This window comes from Zootoca vivipara, chromosome 7, assembly GCF_963506605.1.
Source record: "Zootoca vivipara chromosome 7, rZooViv1.1, whole genome shotgun sequence".
Classification (NCBI taxonomy): domain Eukaryota; kingdom Metazoa; phylum Chordata; class Lepidosauria; order Squamata; family Lacertidae; genus Zootoca; species Zootoca vivipara.
The window spans coordinates 14,879,085-14,900,369 of record NC_083282.1 but is presented as its reverse complement, the minus strand read 5'-3'; the positions used below and the strand labels follow the sequence as shown (position 1 = coordinate 14,900,369).

The following is a 21,285-nucleotide window of genomic DNA, read 5'->3' as shown; positions in this document are numbered from 1 at the left end:
GAAGACAATTAAGATTATTTGCAAAAGGTCTGTGAGTGTTGCAATTCTGGCAGTAAACCGAAGGGTAAAGTCCGATCATTAGTTGTTGACCAGAATGATTCTGCCTGCCTTGTTCTTGCACCTCTAAGAGCAGCTTGCTGTGAAGAAATCAGATTATGATAATGCTTTGGGGGGTATAGGGAATTGACATTAACTATGACCATATGTTTAATAGCAGCATGGCATGCATGCTGCTTTTACAAAATACGGTTTCTATGGCTAGTTGAAAAGGTTGTTAGAAAGCAGATTCTGTTTGAATTGTGAGGCACAATCCAAATGAATGAAGTCTGCTTAACTTAATTGGTCCAATGGATTTAAGTTCACCTCACCAGTGTTGGGTGGTGGATACCATGTGAAACAAAATTTATCAAAGTGGTTGCTGAAAAATAACCACATTTACCATAAAAACCACTTGTTCTTGTGAACTTCTACACCCACACTGATGCTACCTAGTCAAGAGCTGCTGAGGACTTCAAGGCCACCACAGTAACCATGGGGCTGTCTCAATACATCATGGACCCCAAACATGTTGTAGGTCAGGCCTTCAGGTCGGTATCTCTTGCAGAATTGATAGGTCACTTCCTGGTTGGGTTCGGGATTGACAATGGCTTTTATTCCATGGGGTGGGAGACTTCCATGATCTGACCATGGAGACTTATGCAATGTGATGCAGTCTTGCATGCCTTGGAGAATTTTCTAGGGGCATAACTAGAGTGGTGGCACAAATAGGGACATCAATACAATTGCTGCAAAACACACTCCCTAGCACAGGGGACCCTCTTGGGCTCCTTGCTTTTCCAGAGAGCTGTGGGCAATGAAACAGGCTGGAGCATGGCTGGAGTGCAAATGGCAGAAGTCTTATAGCAAGTATGATCAAGCCCAGATACACACACATCATTGCACTTGCATGATCACTGAAGAAAGCTTACCTTTCTGCCACCATTGGATCCTTGGGCAGTGGTTTAAGAGTGCCTACTTAGAATTTGCAGGGTGGGTAGATGCATTTCAGACCTTCCATCTCCCAGAACCCGGCGAGTCTTAAAAGTAGGAGAGCAAAGAGCTCAAAGACAAAGGGCACTTAGCAGCACCCGTAAAAGTGATGAAAGAGGAAGTGGGAGAGACGGGGGTGGGGTGGAGATTCACTCTGGATAATGCTATTATCCAAGAGGCAGGGTTCTATAGCCTCTCTCTGTAATATTGAATTAAAAAAAAGATGGTAAGAAACTTTTCCTTGTCTTTATACTTTCCTGGGCAACTGGCCAGAAGCCACGAACAGCATCCTGACACTGGGTTTGGCAGGGATTTAACCCCTGGTTGAGAACTGACGAGTATGGGGGCAGAGTCAAAGTCCCTTCACTTTGGCTACACGCTCCTCATCTCAGCACCTATCAAATATGGCCCATGAGGCTGATCCAAGAATTAAAAAAAGGTTCCTCACTTTTGTTACTCAGTTTTCCTCTTCTGGTCATCAATAATGTGCTACACTGAAACTCTGTGATGATATCACACTGTTTTCTTTTACCAGTGATGTACTGACAGGAGGTTCAAGTTCACAACAGCCATGCTTCCCCTAGAATCCTTTCAAGTCAGAGAGAATAATATTTAGGCATACCGTTCCCATTTTGGTTGGTACCACAAATCGGGTGGTACCTACCAATCAGGAGTTGTGGCTATCCAGTATACCCACCCACAGCCAGGAGGTCAGTCTCCAGGTCTCACTGCAACACATGCCTTCTTTTAGGGAGGACACGATTTATTGTTTGTATGCCGCTTTGTGACTCGTTTGTGTGAAAAGTGGCACCGAAATGTAATGAATGAAATCAGCTGTAGGCAGTCTCCTGTCTATGGGTGATCCACATTCCTCTGCCAAACTGATAACGGTAGGCACAGGAACACCAAGTTTAGTATTAGGAAAAATGCAAATGAGACTTGAAATACAGTGGCAAATTTTGGACGCAAAATGTGTTGGTTTTTTTAAGCATGAACAGTTTCCCCCCCCTCCTTTTTCAACAAATGTGAAATGGTGTGAGCAAGGACTGACATGCTTTGCCCTTTTAAAATGTGTTTTTTTGGGGGGGTGTTATTGGGTTGTTGTTTTTATTTTGATTATTTATTTTGATTATTGATTTTGTTCTGTGAACCGCCCTTGAGACCTTCGGATGTAGGACGGTATATAAATCCGACAAATAAAATAATAATAATAATAATAATAATAATAATAATAATAATAATAATAAAGGGAGCAAGAGAATGTAAGACTGGGAAACAGAGAAGCAAAAGAAACAAAATCTATGCCGAGTTAGGGAACATGCATAACATAATGTCATTGCATTGTGGGCATTCCAGAGATACAGGTATATGATTACTTACTGTGGAAAACAGGACTAGAGAGGCTGATCCGACAGATACTTCTATGGTTTGCTAATATTGGGATTTAAGGACATAAGACACAGATCTTTACTCCCAAATTCCAGTAGCCACCAATGCAGCCACATATCTCGATCTGTGTGGCTGTTAATAGGCCAAAGGGTCAATACGCTTGTCTGAGCATATTCAAAAGCAATAGTAATAGTAATAGTTCAGGGACATAATTTGGTCTTTCAAATTTCAGCAGTGTCCTATGTGAGGCCCATATGTTCTGTTCAATTCAATTCAATTCACTATGTCATAGTTGCCATGCCCTGTGATGCGCCCCCCAGGCTCAGTGCCCAGTGCGGCAGAACCAATCACACGGCTCTAAATCCGCCTCTGTAATACTACAATCCTATAAACGTTAACCCAGAAGTCAGTTTCAATGTACTCCATGGGGTTTCCTCCCACAGGTATGTAAATTTGCTACTACTGGTAGTACAATAAAAAAACCAATAATTTGTATGCTATGCATTTTTATTATATACTAACAAAGGACATATTTTTTTAAAAAACAAGTGCTTTTATTTTTTAATGAACATAGTAGCCCTACAAGCTTACAAAAATTCACTGCAGTTTTACACAACTAGTGTATTATTTACAGCTGCTAGTCCTCACTGAGAATTCAAAAGTCCAGAGCTGGAAATGTTTATACAAAACTCTTGGGTTCTTTTCTCCTGTTGTATTTCTTTCCTTCCTATAACATTTTCCACGATGCTTTAAAGTATAATTTATTGTAAGTGAACCAGACCTACATCTATACTCATTATATCAATCCTTAAAAGTTACAGGTGTTTCTTCAAGGAAGTAGGCTTCCAATTTTAGGTCCATGATCCATTGTGAGCAGCTGCATATAATCCATGGGAAAATCTATTTGTGTGAAGAAGTAGCTTGATTTGATAATATTGAAAAAAAAATGATTAATGAATCTTGAAGATCAGGCGCTGGTTAAAAATGTCTTCTGAATGCTTCTTCCAATTACTTTTGTTGTCTCTGTTAAATAGAAAGTAAGCAATGAAAATGTAAGGTTACATACATACATAATTATCATTTGTGTAGAAACCTACCAACAGTCTTTGATTAATTTATTATATTAAACTGGTTCCATATGCAAGTAACAGGATGTAATAATTATAAGATGGTTTCAATTTTTTTGTCTAAAGTCACTCAACAGACACTGATAACCCCATTGCACAATCATTGCGGCCATTATTATTTTCCAAATTATTTGTGTTACAATAAAAGGTCAAACATCATTTTCTACAGTGATGGCATTAAAAATCGCATTCCACATGTACAAAATATGCTTTTGATATTGATAGGTAAACCTCAACACCAATTTAGTGGGTTGGAATCAACCTAAATTAGTGAACTTCAAATCCCACTAAAATCAGTGGCATCTAAATGATTGCAGAACTTGAAAAACCAGCCAGAAATCAGGTGCTAATACAGTATTGCAACACAAGAGACTACTATTTATGAGACCAGCTAAGATTTGTGTGTGTGTGTGTGTGAGAGAGAGTTAGTTAGTTATGGAACTGTCCTGGGGAACATTATGAATCCCTTCATTCAGAGTGAAAGAGGAACAAGAGGTGCTTACTCCACAATGTGACAATTCTGATGCTTACACTGACGTTTAATCTTGTTGAATTTATTCTAAAGGCTGAGTAAGGAAGCACTAACACACTTGTGGCTTAATACCCAAAGGTGGATCGTGTAATGGCTTAATTTGGGCTTTACTTGTGGCAGCAGAACTACTTCTTTCTCATTTTAATTCTGTCTAGGACTTTAAGAGAGAAAGGAGAAAAAGGTAAAAGGAATGGAAGGTGAGAGGAGAAAATAAGAGATGATGAAAGGCAAAGAAGAGTAACTCAGGGAGGAGATGAGAAAAATGAGCATGGATAAAAATCGAAAATCTGCTGCAGACCAACATAAAAAGAGAAACATTTATCTTGTAAGACACATTGCTTTCTATAGCTTAACAAAAATCACAGCTATGTGTGTTGAATTTTCTGTTATAATGCTTTAACTGCAATGTACCTACTCGTATACATCTTGGGTAGTCGAACTTGCCCTCTCTACATGGGGCTCTGAGGGGAGGCGAGGATGGATCTTCCAGAAAGCCCACTTTGCAGACAAATTCTACCACATCTCCAGATGTGGAATAGATTTTTTTATCGTATATCCACCTCAGCCGTATGTTGTTCTGATTCATATCTTCTTCGGTTGCTGTACAAGGAACTGTAAAAAGCCACAAATCATGTAATCTAAGAGATTAATTTGACAACGAGGAATTCACTTGACCAAAACAAAAACAAAAAAGCCCCTTTGGATTGTGCCCAAAGTTAGTCATACTCAGTTAGTCATACCCACTGAAATAAATTGAGATTAATAATGTAGTCCCATCAGTGGGTCTCCTCTGAGGAAAAATAAGTAAAGCTTAGGGCCTACTGTACCTAAAAGTTCATTGACTTCTGTCAAATGAAAAAATAAATAGCAATTTGAATTTTTTCCCCCATGAGATCCAATTGGGAGTCACAAGCTTTAGATTTTCTGAATTGAGATCCAGCCAATTCAGTGAAGAAAGCATCAGTAGCAGTCCACATTTTATTGGGTGCTTTCTGAATTGGGGGTCTAATCCCCTATTATACATTATATAGCAGTATGTGGTTTACCAAGTTATTCAAGAAGACCTCAGCACTTTTTATTCCAACATGACCTTTTCTGTGGGATGACAGAAAGGGCACTTGGTAGTGATTTTATTGACAGTCCTTCCATTGCCCCATCATTCCATAGTGAAACTAGGGGCTTTACAGCATTGGTAGGGAAATCCCCCAGAGCAAAGGGAATCTCTCATGTTCTACAGGTTTCCATCCCAATGATCCCCTACTCCCTCCTGAAGGGAAATACTGCTACCACAAAGTCAACTGCACCAGGACATGATCCACCTATGACAGGCACCCCCAAACTTCGGCCCTCCAGATGTTTTGGACTACAATTCCCATCATCCCTGACCACTGATCCTGTTAGCTAGGGATCATGGGAGTTGTACGCCAAAACATCTGGAGGGCCGCAGTTTGGGGATGCCTGACCTATGACAACCCCTCCCACCAATGGGCCATTTGCAATCTGCTTTACGACAAAGATCAAATTGAAGGTATAACATAAGTTGGGCCCACATTGTACTGAGAGACCCCTGCTGTTGTCATGGTAGCTATGAGGTCTTGAGTCAGTCCAGACTATGCTGCCTTGGCATGTAAATGAAGTCTCCAAGTACAAATATTGCAAGGGCTGTCACACGGGAGAGGAAACAAGCTTGTTTTTTCCTGCTCTGGCTCAAACCAATGGCTTCAAGTTACAAGAAAGGAGATTCTGACTAAACAACAGGAAAAACTTTCTGACAGTAAGAGCTGTTCAACCTCCTTCGGGAGGTTGTGGACTCTGCTTCTTTGAGGTTTTTAAGCAGAGATTGGATAGCTATCTGCCATGGATGCTTTAGCTGAAATTCCTGCATTGCAGGGGCTTGGACTAGATGATCCTTCAACAGAGAGGCTGGTGAACATCAGATCGAACAGTACATCAACAGGATCCCTGTTTTGTGTCTCTGGCCCAACAGCAGGAAGAACTCAACCCTGGCTCCCAGGTGGATTGGTTTCCTGGTGAGGAAGATACCAGGTCAGCCCTCTCATCCTTGATCAAGTCATGAAGGAACATTTTATTGTGGCCTATCAGGGCATTCAGTAACAGCAGAACAAGATGTGAGGGGTGCTTGTAATGACAGCCCAAATTTTGTCAGAAGAGGCAACAACCTTCAGATATCTCATGTCCCTTCTGGGGTAAAGAACAATATGGTCTCTGCAAGTGGTTATTGTTAATGTTCTTCTTAAACTATTGATTTTTGCCCAAACATTACAACGTGAAGTTTGAAGGCTCATTATGGCTGTTATTAACCTTAAGGCCCATCTAATAGTTTGTTGATGTCCCAGCTGTTTGCAAGGGGAGGCAATGAGGGGAATTTGAATTCACTGCTGCGAGGAAAGTGGAAGTTCAGTGTCTGAGAGGAAAACTTTGTAAAGGGAAAGAGCTCATGCATTCTGGGGGACTGCCACATGGCTGCCTATTATTATCAGTAAAGGCACCCACAGTTTGGTGGGTGGCTCACTTTGCCTCATGAGAGAACTACCTGTAGTTCGTGGGAGGAGCTGGGATGGAAATAACTATAAGTATGTAGTAAAGCAAAACCTCATATAGAACAATGCCAACTGATATCACACTGGTGCCACTAAGTCACAGGCTTTTGAACTTATTGAATATCCTTCAATAGAACAGAAAAAGCAAAGATTTAGATAAATTTCCTGTACCTATGCATGTTGGTGTATCTGTCCAATGCCCGTTCACACATCGTACATATTGATTTCCTTGCATCTTGTAGAGAGATTGGCACTTATACTGTACATATGCCCCTGGCATATATTCTGAAGTTGCCATGCCCAGAAAGTCTCCATTTTCAATAGGAGGTGGAGGACCACATTTCCCTGCAGCATCTGTGGTGATGCATTGAAACAGAAGAAGGAATCTATTACATGGCACTTATTAGGATTACACATAGGGCTGTGCACGCAAGCATTTCTATTATTCATTGTCTACAACAGGAAAAAAGAAAAATACCATGCAACGATTTAATTTTAAAAGGAATAAAAGTTTTAATATACGTTTCATTGAGCTGTTATTAACCTTATCTGCTTGGCGAAATAATCAGTGAACAAATTGTCTTTCTAAGGTCTCTTCAAGTGTGGCTGACATTCCATCAGCACCTCCTTAGTTGGTCAAGAGTAGACCTATCAATAAAACAACTAGAACCTATTTTGACATGGAAGGGAGCTCATTGGGAGGAGGAGGAGGCGGCAGTCCTCTGAATTTTGCTCAGCTCTTCACTATCAAAATTTATCATATTCTGCTGTTTTTGAAAATCTCTGTCAATATGTTGCAAGTGTCTATTTGTAAAAATTGATTTTGCAGAAGCATAGAAGTTTATAAAATGCTGGTGCCTGAATATCTTGTGCATCCATAAACACCTGTGTTAGTTTTCTCCTTTCTGCCTCTGATGCTTGGAACTCCTGCCCCAAACATTCAACTTGGGGGTAGCCAGTGTGATGCTATCTAGATGCTGCTGGACCACAACTCCAATCAGTCCCAGAATGGTCAATGGTCAGGGGAGTTGCAGTCCATCAACATCTTGAAGCACTAAGTTTGCTGTAGTTGAATGGGGGCAATTCCACTGGTTCTAAAGCCGCCTTTCCCATGAAGCGTTTGGCTTCCTGCTTAGCAATGTCTGAAGTGGGATGGGATGAGGCAGGGTGCACCCCATCATTTTGGGCAGACATATTTGAAGATGAGCTAATCATCTCTATCTTTCTTGCCTTGTCCCCCTCCAGATTTTGTCCTCCATGTGGGTTTCCCAAAGTCATCCTGCTAGGTACTGTGCAAAGTACCCGTTCTTATTTTTCTGCGTTGTATCCCCTCCACCCCCAACTCTTATGTTTTAAAGCACCTTATACATTGATGGTGTAAAAAACCATGATATTATTCTTACTTATGAGATTATAAGAGTTAGCCAAATGGTGGAACGAATGTCTAAATAACACCACAACACAACTCTCAACACCTCAAATGGCAGACTCCAAGGTACACAGACAGCTCCCAGTCATCTAGATGAACATGTGCCACAGATGATTACATCTCAAATAGCTCAAACTGATTTAAATAATAGCAAGCCACCATGTGCTGTGGAAGACCAATTTGGTCTGCATGGATTTCTTCTCAATCACAGTCGTGATGATCGGTCAATGAAGGAAAATTACCACCCCCAACTCCTGAGTGATCCCATAGGAATCTCCATCAGGCCCATTCTAGATGAAGATTGTTGGTTTTCCCTAAGTATACACTTCAGTCTTGACTACATCTGGTATATTCCTCATAGACCAGAGATTAGCAGAAGGTAAAAAATAAATAACAGTCTAAGACTATGCAAGAATCCACATAGTGCAAAATTTAACATACAACTTTATTTTTAAAAGGAAGAATGTTATATTCCTCTCTTTTAGAATATTAAAAAATGGACATCAAATACCTGTGCATCTTGGTGGTTCTGTCCATTTTTTGTTCACACACTTTACTGTAAAAGATCCAAAAAGGCTGTATCCTTCGAAACAGCGATAGCGCACCTTTTCAAGAGGCAAGTACCTTTGCTTGAGATCAGTCGTAACCTGACCATTGGAAATCCGGGGTGGGGGAGGGCATGTTACATCTGAAATGATAGAGAAAACTTCTTCAATCCTTGAAAACGCATTTTGATTCCACCAAACAGCACCTATCAGTTTGTTCCAACATTCTGAGACTGGACAAAAGTTGTCATGTGAGAGGATACTGCCCTAACTGTGAGAATTGCTGGTCCCCAACCCCCATCAAGGGTATAGGCTCCTATCTACCCAGCTGTAACCATAAACACGTGGACTTAGGAAAGAGCCCTGTTTGACTCAGAGTAAACCTGCACAGGAGGAAGCTGAGGAAAGAGCGCATGTTTGTGGGGTTCCAACCTCAAGCCACGAGGCTGCTATTTGCAACCTTAGAGCTCTCATTCTTAGTTATAAAAGTTAGAGGTCAAAAGTGTGTGCTTTTGTCAATGAGTCCAGGAAGAAAAGTCCCTTAAAATGTGAGCTGTTTCGGGTCATTTAAGGGTAAGTCAAGGTGCATATGGCAACTCTCTTCCCTGCTCCCTGGAACACAAAAAGCACTGAAGTCCACATGCTTTACAGGCACATAGGAAACTGCCTTATGTAGAGTCAGACCACTGGTCCACCTAGCTCAATTTTTATCTATGTCAGGGATCCTGTGGCCCTCCAGATGTTGTTGGACTACATCTCCCATTATCCCCAGCCAGCAAGGTTGATGGTCAGAGATGATGGGAAGTGCAACAACATCGGGGGGGGCGCACAGGTTCCCCATCCCTGGTCCATATGGACTGGTAGAGGCTCTCCAGGAGTTCAGGCAGTGGTTTGTCCTAGCCTCCACCTGGAGATGCCAGGGATTGAACGTGGCGCTTTGTGCATGGAAAAGCTGTCTTCGATCCCTGCTGGTATATTGCAATATTGAAATTCTCTTATACTATTCAAGTCTTCTTTGAGCCCAAAATGCACAGTCTGAGAGGCAATTTCCATGCTGTGTTGATGCCCTTCCCCATCTGAGGCTGACTGGAAAGAGGCATGTCTTAACACTGGGAGGTCATTCTATCATGCAGTATTTCCCAGTGCAGAGACATAATTGTCAGCCTTCAGAGGAGGGACTCACACAGGTGGATTGTTCTGCTTGTTAGGACTTTAAAAATAAACTTCTTTGGCTGTAACAGTAAAACATGCCTCCAGTTTTAACTCAGAAATAAAATATCTGCCTTGGCCATCAGACATTTTGTACTGTAATCTCTTTCCAGTTTCTTGCACTTCCTTTTTCACATTTATGTTTGGCATACAGAAGGAAGATCAGGAACCTGGTATACCCGAAGGAGCATCTCCAGCCCCATCGTTCTGCTTGGACACTGAGGTCCAGCTCCGAGGGCCTTCTGGCGATTCCCTCACTGCGAGATGTGAGGTTACAGGGAACCAGGCAGAAGGCCTTCTTGGTAGTGGCGCCTGCCCTGTGGAATGCCCTCCCACCAGATGTCAAGGAAATAACCAACTACCGTGTTTCCCCTTTTTTAAGCCGTAGTCATAAAGTAAGCCATGGCAGGATTTTTAAGATTTTTAAAATATAAGACATACCCCGAAAATAAGACATAGGTCTACCTGCAGGGTCGGCGCCCAGCAGCGAAGGTGGGAACGGGGCCGAGGACGCCTCTGGCCAAAAGTTTAGGGGGTTGTCGAGAAGTTCCATTTGGCGGGGGGGGGGGAGTTGGAGGGAGGGAGGCACTGCTGACTGGGCTTGTTGCTTCTGTTTTCTTTTCACGTTGTTTGTTCCTGTAAAATGGCAACCCCTGGGCGAAAGCAATTGATCCTCGCCTATGTTGCTTTCCGGGGTGGTGGGAGGGGGGAAAGAAAGAGGGAAAAGATGTCGGCGGGGAGAGAAAACGCGTGAGTCCTCTCCCTTTCTTTCCTGCTTAGCCAGCTTGTGGGCAGGCCGAAGCAATCGAGCCAACGTCTCTAATAACAGAAGCTGTTCTGTCATTAGAGACGTCGGCTCGATTGCTTCGGCCTGCCCACAAGCTGGCTAAGCAGGAAAGAAAGGGAGAGGACTCACGCGTTTTCTCTCCCCGCCGACATCTTTTCCCTCTTTCTTTCCCACCACCCTGGGAAGCTTCCAGGCTGCTTACTTGATCCGGTGGCCTGCCGGGTCAGCACTGATCAGCGCTGCACGGAGCACCGGATCGAGGATCCGGTCTGCAGAGTCAGCGCTCAGCAGCGCCGTGCTGGATTGAGGAGGCGATGCTCCGTGCGGCGTTGCTGGGCGCTAACTCTGCAGACCGGGTCCTCGATCCGGTGCTCGGCGCAGCAACAGCCAAGCGCAGCGCGCCGAGCCGGCCAGCACCCTCACCCTCGCCACTGCTGCGGGCACAGGCACGGGCATGTCCCCCACCGGCGCCAGCCTCAGCAGCAACGCCAGCAGCAATGCCTGCATGGTGCAGCTCAGCCCCACGGCAGCCCCAGCGCTCCCGCTCCAGCCACCTGCATGAGCCATGCTCTACGGCCTCGGCCCCCCGCTCAGCACCGCCAGCAGGTCCACCGCAGCGTCGGGGGAGGAGGGGAGGAGGGACTTTTCTGCCTATGCCATCCGTTCTCGGCTTGGTTTGCTTAGCGTCGCCTTTGTCATATGCCACCATTGTCGATTATGTCCTCCGGTTTCACAGAATTGTGGAATTGGAAGGGACCACGAAGGCCCTGCAATGGAGGACTATTGTGCCTCCAACTCCCCCCTGCCAAATGGAACATTCCCGACACGCCCCCCTTAAACTTTTGGTCAGAGGCGTCCTCCTTGCTGTGCGCCCTGAGCTAGCGGGACCCAGCAGCAGCAATGCTGGCCGCGGTAAGGAGGGGTACTTACAGTAATAATATTTTTTTAAAAAAGACACCCCCCGAAAATAAGCCATAGGCGTATTTTCTTGAGTAAAATTAATATAAGACGGTGTCTTAAAATGTGGGAAACACGGTATCTGACTTTTAGAAGACATCTGAAGGTCCATATGGACCCGTTTAGGGAAGTTTTTAATGCTTGGTGTTTTATTCTGTTTTTAATCTGTTGGGAGCCTCCCAGAGTGGCTGGGGAAACCCAGCCAGATGAGTGGGGTATGAATGAATGAATAAATAAATAAATAAATAAATATCATCGTCATCTGAAATGCCAGGTCTTACCTACACATGTCGGTGGTTCTGACCACTCTTTATTTTGACATGTTACATTAGCTGATCCAGATATTTCAAAACCTTCATGGCACTGATACTGCACCTTGTGGTCAGGCAGATAAGCCTCTGCTATCCCCTCCACAATTTCAGCACCGGCAACTGCAGGGGGTTCTCTGCAGGTTGCATCTAAATGGGGAGATGAAACCAACACATAAGTTTTCCCTCAACAAATTGTGCTTTCTGCATAATAGATACCCAGAGTTCTTCTTTTTTTTAAAAAAAAAAGAATACCAGAACCTAATGTGAACAAACACAAAGATAATATTAATGCAAACAAGCCTTGCTTACAGGCAGAGTCGCCAACTTCTCAAAAACATTGTAGGGGCATGATGCAATGCCCTGATGTCACATGTGCAACATCGCACAGAGCCAGGCAGTGGTGCCAAATGCGGCTACAGCATGGCCCAAGCAGTAGGTGGCCCCCATCTTCCCCCTCTGGCTGTCCTGCAGGGGAAAGCAGTCACCCCCAGATATCTTGGCCCCCTAAGAGTTGGTGCCTCTGTTTACAGATCATGGTTAAGGAGGACCAAGCTTAACTGCAATCCTGCTGTCCAATGGCTTACTAAAGCCAAACATTGGTTTACTGCCACACCTGCATGCAAAGACCAACAGTGGGTCCAACAGTTAAGAAGGCAGTTTCTGCAAATGCTGTGAGGGGCAGATGGTGCTCACCAACTAGGTAGCCCATCTAGGAGAAGGAAAGCTCTGATCCTGAACCTTCACTGCCTTGAGGGATATCTTTAGGAGAAGGAAAGTAAACCCTACATAAATCCAGAGCAGAGTCCCTAAAACAGCTGGCTGGCACCTTGTACACCTCATTCCAGCAACTGCTGCTCTGCTTTCCTTTGAACCACAGCAGTGAAGCCAAGAGGGGGGGGGTCTTGCTGTCTGGGCAGCCCAAGAAAAATGAGAAGCCGAAAGAACTGAAATTAACAGATCCATCCATACCCCCGACAGATAATTATTTTAACCCAATGTCATTTAGTTTAAGTATCTCTAAGATACTTGATTTGCTCTGCTATAATGTAGGCCAAGTTAAGCTCTATGTCGCATAGATTTCAGTGGGAAGAATAACTACGTTTCTCAAACTTGGCTGGATGTTGCCACTACCCCTTAATTGAATTGTATTGGGCAATATTATTTCATCAGGGCAGAATTTAAATTTGACAAAGGGACATCTACAATTATGATGGTAACAGAACCTGGGATTCAGCACTAAATTCCTAAATATAACCATCAGAAAACCAATTTACAATGTGTATCACTTAGCAACAGTTTACATCAGGGCTGGGGGAGTTAAACCTGGGGAAAGGATTTAAATGCAGCCAGCCTCTAACGCCCTACAATCAAATGGTGGGGCAAAAATGCCCCACTCCACACAAAAGAATAAATGTTGCCCCCAACCACCCATTCCATCCATCCAAACATACCAAGTTCTAAAAAAGCATCCATTCCATTCATTCACGCATGCAGTGTCATGATCCCCGCTTCCCAAGTCCTTCATAAAACGAATTGGAAATTAATATTGGCTGAGTGGGGATCTACATTCCTCTCTGCAATGCTTTTGAGATTGGAGATGGGAGATGGAGGAGGAGTCAGGAGGTTGCCCTGTGGGGAATGATGGAAGGTTGGAGTAATCGCTGCTCCTTGCCCTATCTGTTGGTGAGGCACAGGAGGGAAGCAAAGAAGGAGCTGTTGCTCCCACCGTCACTTGCAACACTATTAATACCACTAGAGAGGATTTGCCAAGGAACCTCCATATCCGGAACTAGTGCTGGCAGTAAGAGCCTTCATCTAAAAAGTTACTATTTTCAGTGTTTCAATGTCAGATAGATTTCCCAGCAAGACTCCAACCCAAGAAGAGGTTATGTGTGTGTCGAGGGCCCACTTCTTCCTGGGTTGATAGGGGAGGTACAGGACGATGGGACACACTGCTTGTAGGGACTGCTCAGATTCAGATACAAATAAAAGGGTACCCTATGGCAGCAGGAAGGCTGTACTAGAAAGACCTGTGATATTGTTCAGAGGCTCTCTTTTCTCCAAGCGTAGGCGTGGCTGACCGCTTCTCTGATTTGTCAGAACGTTCTGCATATAGTAACATTCACATAAATCAGAAGCTGTTTTATACTGAGACGGGAGGCTCATCCAGACTCCCCTTTGTGCCACATTTCTAGGCACAGGTCCGCACTCTGTGTTCAGGTGCTCCTTCCTTCCTTCCCTGGCTCTTTCCCACAAATAACCACTCATTGCTGAATCGGAGCGAACAGCAATCCACAGAAAAGCACTCAGATATGGAGCTTTAAAGCTTGAAGCTCTGCCTTGAAAGTGCAGGGTGAAAGGTCAGTGTGGGTGAGTCCAGTTTATTGCCTGATCGAGCACACTATTGCCAATGCTGATCAGCAGAAACTCTCCAAGGTACCACCAGAGCTCATTCCAAGCCTTTCTACCCTTGATCATTTTAACTGGAGATGAAAAGGATTTAAGCAGAACCACACTTGTGAACCTAAACATCTACCGAGATGAACTTGCTTGTTCACTATGCCCCTTGCTGTTCAAACCAGTGATTGAATTGCTCTGTTCCCAGAAGTAAACAACCTTTAGAATTGTTACCCAGGGAAAACATGCAACATACCTTCACAGGTTGAAACTTCCGACCACTTTCCTTTTTGGCATGTGATAGTCTGTGGTCCTTCTGTAGCATAACCTGGTGCACAGTTGAAAGGTAGTATGTCCCCAGGCTCATAGCGATTTTTTGTTGATCCTTCATATGCAGCATCAAAGAGATCGGGGGGCGCCTCACATGACTTTTCTGAGAAGATAATACAAATGAAAATATGATTCTCAAAACATGTCACCATATCTGTGTCTGGATTTCCCTACTAAAATACTGAACAAAGCTGCATTTCAAAGGTTGAGGGGAGTTGTGTGTTGTTGGTTGTTTTTCCTCCAAGAGTGAGATATGAAGGCAGGCAGAAAGTGGGCAGAGGGATCAGTAATCATAGAACTTCACAATGGGTTAAATGTTGAAGAAGATGGCTTAGTAATTTAAAATGTCTGCTATGGCCAATCCACAGAATTTAGATACATGTTGCTCTCAAGTTTCAATTTGACACCCAAAGAAATCCTAAATATTGCATGATTCTGGAGACACAACCTAAGGCACATATTCAATTTAAGTAGGGCAGTAGCTATACCATGGGCAGGCAAACTAAGGCCGGGGTGCCAGATCCGGCCCAATCACCTTCTAAATCTGGCCCGTGGACGGTCTGGGAATCAGCGTGTTTTTACATGAGTAGAATGTGTCCTTTTATTTAAAATGCACCTCTGGGTTATTTGTGGGGCCTGCCTGATGTTTTTACATGAGTAGAATGTGTCCTTTTATTTAAAATGCATCTCTGGGTTATTTGTGGGGCATAGGAATTCGTTCAATTCCCCCCCCAAAAAAAAATACTCCGGCCCCCCACAAGGTCTGAGGGATAGTGGACCGGCCCCCTGCTGAAAAAGTTTGCTGACCCCTGGGCTATACCCACTGGGTTTTGCCACTGCCCCACATAAACTTACAGTGCCATTCATAATACACATCATGCCTTTTGCTGCTGTGCATTACAGGGGGAAACCAGTAAATGTGGATCAGGTTCTTTCGATCAAGTTTTCTTTCACAGATGCTTGTCTGTTCTGACAAGGGACGGTAAGCCAGTAAACCAGTTTCTCACTGAGGAGTTCCTGAAAAGTTTCTGAGACATTCAAGTGCTGCCCCAAACCAAAAGCAAGGTCATGGTTGGAATATTAAAGCAAAAAAAAAAAGGGTTACACTGTAATTTGAATTACCCTCAATTCTGCATGAGGGAGAATATTTCAAAACTCTGAATGTTTGCTGGTTGGCAGGACACTTCAAGTGAGGCAGTTTCACAATTTCTATAGGTTTGGCAAAATGTCTTCCATGCATACTCTTGATGGAATAAGACTGAAGTTTCATTGAAAGCTCCACTTTTGAATGGAAGCTGAGGGCCTTCTGGCAGTTCCCTCACTGCAAGAAATGAGGTTACAGGAAACCAGGCAGAGGGCCTTCTCGGTAGTGGTGCCCACCCTGTGGAACGCCCTCCCACCTGATGTCTAGGAAATAAACAACTATCTGACTTTTCTGAAGGCAGCCCTACTTAGGGAAGTTTTTTAATGTTTGATGTTTTATCATGTTTTTAATATTCTGTTGGGAGCCACCCAGAGTGGCTGGGGAAACCCAACCAGATGGGCGGAGTATAAATAATAAATTATTATTATATCATAAGCATATTTTCTTACCTCTGCAAGTTGGCGATGGGGACCACTCCCTATTTTCGCATGTTGAAGTACTTGATTCTCCAAGTTCAAAACCTTCATGACAATGATACTCCACACTTTCACCAGAAAGATACATTCTCTGGGAACTATTATTTACCTCACCATGGGCAATTGCAGGGGGATCTCCACATCTTGTATCTGGAAAGGGAGATACATAGCACGCGGTCTTCGTGGATACAATTAAAGCACATAAAAACATTTCCAGAGTGTTTTATATGCAGAACTGCTCCCTCCTTTTTTTATCTGGTAGAAAGTTTCAGAGGGAGCCAATTCAAAGTCAGTTTACAAAGTGAGGCAGGGAAGAAAGAAATTTGGAGGCTTATAGTATTGCTGTGATAGCTGTTGTTTTAATAATATGTGTACTCCAGATGGGAGAGTATCTAGACACCCAAGTAGTGTTTTTTCCCCCAGTTAAGTGAGTCAGTGGGGGCTATTCTGATAAAAAAGCACTTAAGTTTTCAGCTACACTTTCTATTCCTTAGTTCAGGGGTTGTCAACCTGGTCCCTACCACCCACTAGTGGGTGTTTCAGGATTCTAGGTGGGTGGTAGGGGGTTAGGCTGAATCCTCCTTCCATCGAGCACTGGTGGGCTCAAGAAATTTTACCATCAAGAAAGATGCATTAGTGGGCGGTAGATATAAAAAGGTTGACTACCCCCGCCTTAGTTAATTTCAAACCACAGCGGCAAGTCGTAAGACTACTTAGCTCAGTACTATGCATAGTATCTTTCATGGAATGCAGGATTTTGTCTTCTCCTTTTGTGCCCAATTATAGGTTGCCAATGAAATACGCAGGGTGCAATGCCATTGTCTTGAAAGTTGGAGAATGGAGGAGTTATTTGCAGCCAAGCGGTCTCCTTCAGGCATTCATGTTCTGCATTCAATGAAGGCATGTGTAAGGAGGAAGGTAGCAACTCTCTCCTTCCCCTATACATGTTCACTGAATGCCTGAACAGAGTTTGTCTGCCCTAAACAGCTTCAGTTCTGTATACCTGAAGGAAGGTCTCCACCCCCATCGTTCAGCCCGGACACTGAGGTCCTCCTCCAAGGGCCTTCTGGCGGTTCCCTCACTGCGAGAAGTGAGATTACAGGGAACCAGGCAGAGGGCCTTCTTGGTTGTGGTGTCCGTGCTATGGAAGGCCTTCCCATCAGATGCCAAGGAAATAAACAACTACCTGACTTTTAGAAGACATCTGAAGGCAGCCCTGTTTAGGGAAGTTTTTAATGTTTGATATTTTATCGTGTTTTTAATATTCTGTTGGGAGCTGTCCAGAGTGGTTAGGGAAACCCAGCCAGATGGGCAGGGTAAAAATAATATACTGTATTGATTGATTGATTGTTGTTGTTGTTGTTATACTGCCTGGGTACGCCAGGAAGAGTGGGATATTCATTCATTCATTCATTCATCCATCAATCAAGCAATCAAGCAATCAGATCACATCATATATTTTGCTTCATCAGCTATGTAGGGGCCAACAGGGGAAGAGTGTAAGGCACTTGGTTGCTACTTATGGCATCAACTGCCATTTCTGCTACATCTAATTCCTGACGTTCTATTGTAGCGGCTCCCAAACTTCTTGGAGAGAAATTCATCATGTAGCACTATCTCCACCCTTATGCTAAAGAATCACATTTATTTTCCTTTCCAATCTCTTCACAGAGCATTTGGAGAAGCTTTGTGGAGCATCGAGTGCTCCATGGAGCACAATTTGGGAACCACTGATCTATTGAATAAGCATCTTTATTACCTCACAAGTGTATTACTATTTAATTAAAAAAAGCTAAAGCCCCCCTGGACAGTTAAGTCCAGTCAAAGGCGACTATGGAGTTGCGGTGCTCATCTTGTTTTCAGGCCGAGGGAGCCAGCGTGTGTCCACAGACAGTGTTCCGGGTCATGTGGCCAGCATGACTAAACCGCTTCTGGCACAACGGAACACCGTGATGGAAATCAGAGTGCATGGAAATGCCGTTTACCTTCCTGCCACCACAGTACCTATTTATCTACTTGCACTGGCATGCTTTTGAACTGCTAGGTTGGCAGGAGCTGGGACAGAACAACGGGAGCTTACCTCATTGCGGCAGGCCCAAGAGGCTCAGTGGTTTAGACCACAGCACCACCCATATCCCTGGTTTGAATCCCCATTATTAAATAAGAAGAACATAAGAAGACCCTGATGGATCAGGCCAATAGCCCCTCTAGCCTAGCATTCTGTTCTTCAAGTGGGCAGCCAAATGTCTGTTGGAGACCTACAAGCCTGATCTGAGCGTAAGAGCAGTCTCCCTTCCTGTGATTTGCAGCAACTGGTATATGAAAAGCATAGGCATCAATGGCCTTCTCCATGAATTTCTCCAATCCTCTGTGTGGTGTAATGGTTAAGAGCAGTAGACTCATAATCTGGGGAACCGGGTTTGTGTCTCTGCTCCTCCACATGCAGCTGCTGGGTGACCTTGGGCTAGTCATACTTCTTTGAAGTCTCTCAGCCCCACTCACCTCACAGAGTGTTTGTTTTGGGGGAGGAAGGGAAAGGAGAATGTTAGCCGCTTTGAGACTCCTTTGGGTAGTGATAAAGCGGGATATCAAATCCAAACTACTCCTCCTCCTCCTCCTCCTCCTCCTCCTCCTCCTCCTCCTCCTCCTCCTCCTCTTTTCAAGCCATCTAACTTGGTGGCTATCACTGCCTTCTGTAAGAGTAGGTTCCAAAGTTTAACTGTGTCCTTAGAATAATTTGAGAGAGAATTAATTGCCTTTCTTAGGCCACATTGTCCTTTATATTTTTCTAGTTTCTTTTCTTTCTTTTTTTAAAGTTATGCTTCTTTAGTTTATAAATCACACACCACCACCCTCAATTCTCTGACTTCTTGAAAACAAAAAAGGGAAATATGAAAGGAAGAGCATACTAACCAAAACAGCGTGGTGGGGTTTGCCACTTTCCATTGTCACATTTTATTTTTTTGGGCCCTTGAAGAAGGAAGTTCTCCTGACACCTGAAGCTTATCTCCTCACCACTCTTATAGTTTCTCGTATCAGTTATGTCAATGGCATTGGGAAGCTGAGGTGGTGGTGGACAGAATGCTTTAATAAACAAACAAAAATCCATTAGAATTCAATGATATAAAGTTATGCAAGGAAACTATGAAAGAGAAGAGCATTTAATAATCTATTAAAAGGGAGCATCTAGTCAAACCTCCTTATCCCTTGAATGGATTCAGTGTTGCAATGAGTTAGTTGCATTGGTCTTGAACCAAAGAGCTGCCTGGTAGAATCTGCAAGAGCAGCAGACCTTCTCAGTTGAGTTCCAGTGAGATCCCCATGTTGCCTTATCAGGCTCTCCAAAACTCAGTGCAGGTGAGGTGTCTGTCTGCAGAAGTGGGGAGAGTTGCTGCCGCTACTGAAATCTATATTTGCACGCTACCCTTCCTCTATTGCAGCGTTTTAACCTGCGTATGGTTCAGTTCAGCTTTGCATGCTTCTTGTGGTGCATGAGATCACACCAAGAAGGTTCTTGCTGGCAACCTAAATGTGAGATGTGACCTTGACCCAGATTTTACACCTATTATAAAGCTACCGGAAGGTCACTGTTGAGAAAGTAGCAAGATAGGTCACCCAATCCCGTTTTATGTGTTTCTGAATCCTGAGCACCAAAGTTGAGTTGACCTTTGGGAATGGTGCTCTCAGACAGGGATGCAGAAGGGGAAATGCACTCTGTGCCTCTGTTTGCAAGAACCAGCAGCCTGCAGTGATGGCTTTGCAAGCTGTTAGTTCTGTCCTTGGGTCAAATGATTGCCTTTCCCACGTGGCAACAATGCTTCTGCTCCTGAAGTGGATAAACTAATATCCTGATCTCACACCAGCCAAGTACATAAGGCATGCAGAATTCATGCAATCTTAAAGGAAGCTTTATGTGGTCTTTCCAAAGGAGCTGAGTCTAGCCTACCCAGGAAGGTCTGTCCCACTCTTGCTTCCAGTGGCCACATCTGTCATTCAAGTTGAGAAACCATGCATTTGTATATAGCATGCAAAACTGTACCTGTGCATTCTGGCTCAGGTGACCATTTTCCATTAACACATTTTGTTTTATGCTGATTGGAACCACAGGTGTAGGTTACAACGGCGTTGTGGTTAAACTTTTTCATCAGAGAAGCATTTGGTACAAAATCTGCATTCTGTGGACGTGTACATTTTGCTGCAACATCTAACAATTCAAATATTGTTCAAGTAAAGTTGTTTGTTAGCAAATCACAATCAAATGGAGTTAATCAACTAGATAATCTCACGGGTATTTTTTCATGCACATTTTTTTCCAATACGCCTTTCAGTCTTTATTGCAGTCAATCCTTCTAGCAGTTTTGGAGGAGAAATCATTATTGCTGTTTTGTATACGGCAGCTGAGGTGAAGAAGTAGCGACAGACTTGATTAAGGCTACAAAGTATGTCTGCGGCAGAGGTCTCCTGGCAGTAAGTCTAAATTCCCCATCCAATGGATCACAAGCATATAATTGCTTATGTTAATAAATGGCAATTAAATTTTGTAAGTGTCTATATAAATATGAGTTGTATTTATTTGTAATGGTACAGCTTGACACTCAGCTCTATTTCTCCTTTACATCTGCAGGTGAGGCAATGGAAGTGCTGGACCAGTGTCTTGCCTCGGTAATGGACTGGATGAGAGCAAACAAACTGAAGCGCAATCCACATAAGGCACTGTTAGTGGGTGGTTCCCTAGACCGGATGGGTGGGAGATCGCCTGCTCTTGATGGGGTTACACTTCGTCTGAAGCAGCAGGTTTGTAGCTCCAGGGGTACTCCTGGATTCTTTGCTGTCGGTCAAGGCTCAGGTGGCCCAGAGTGCCTTCCATCAGCTTCGGCTGGTGGCCCAGCTACATCCCTATCTGGACAGGGATAGCCTAACTACTGTTGTCTATGCTCTGGTAGCCTCAAGGTTTGATTACTGCAATGTGTTATATGTAGGGCTGCCTCTGAAGACAGTTTGGAAATATCAGCTGGTGCAGAATTCAGCAGCCAGGTTGCTCATTGGAGCAAGACTTTTTGAG

At 43.8% G+C, this 21,285-nt stretch overlaps 1 protein-coding gene across 2 annotated transcripts in view; it reads right to left on the bottom strand.

Moving 5' to 3' along the window:
* Positions 1-2,970: 2,970 nt before the first annotated feature.
* The window catches only part of CFH (complement factor H), a 52,303-nt gene continuing 33,988 nt past the window's right edge, over positions 2,971-21,285 (bottom strand). Inside the window, exons 16-24 of one of the 2 annotated variants that reach the window (XM_060276674.1) lie at positions 20,263-20,427; positions 19,137-19,307; positions 16,197-16,373; positions 14,530-14,706; positions 11,847-12,023; positions 8,579-8,755; positions 6,810-6,992; positions 4,493-4,689; positions 2,971-3,441 (exon numbers count right to left, since the gene is read on the bottom strand). In XM_060276674.1, the coding sequence (XP_060132657.1) occupies positions 3,427-3,441; positions 4,493-4,689; positions 6,810-6,992; positions 8,579-8,755; positions 11,847-12,023; positions 14,530-14,706; positions 16,197-16,373; positions 19,137-19,307; positions 20,263-20,427 (1,439 nt within the window). In that variant the 3' untranslated portion in view covers positions 2,971-3,426. The remainder of the gene's footprint in view (positions 3,442-4,492; positions 4,690-6,809; positions 6,993-8,578; positions 8,756-11,846; positions 12,024-14,529; positions 14,707-16,196; positions 16,374-19,136; positions 19,308-20,262; positions 20,428-21,285) is intronic. The other variant, XM_060276675.1, reaches the window with a different exon arrangement.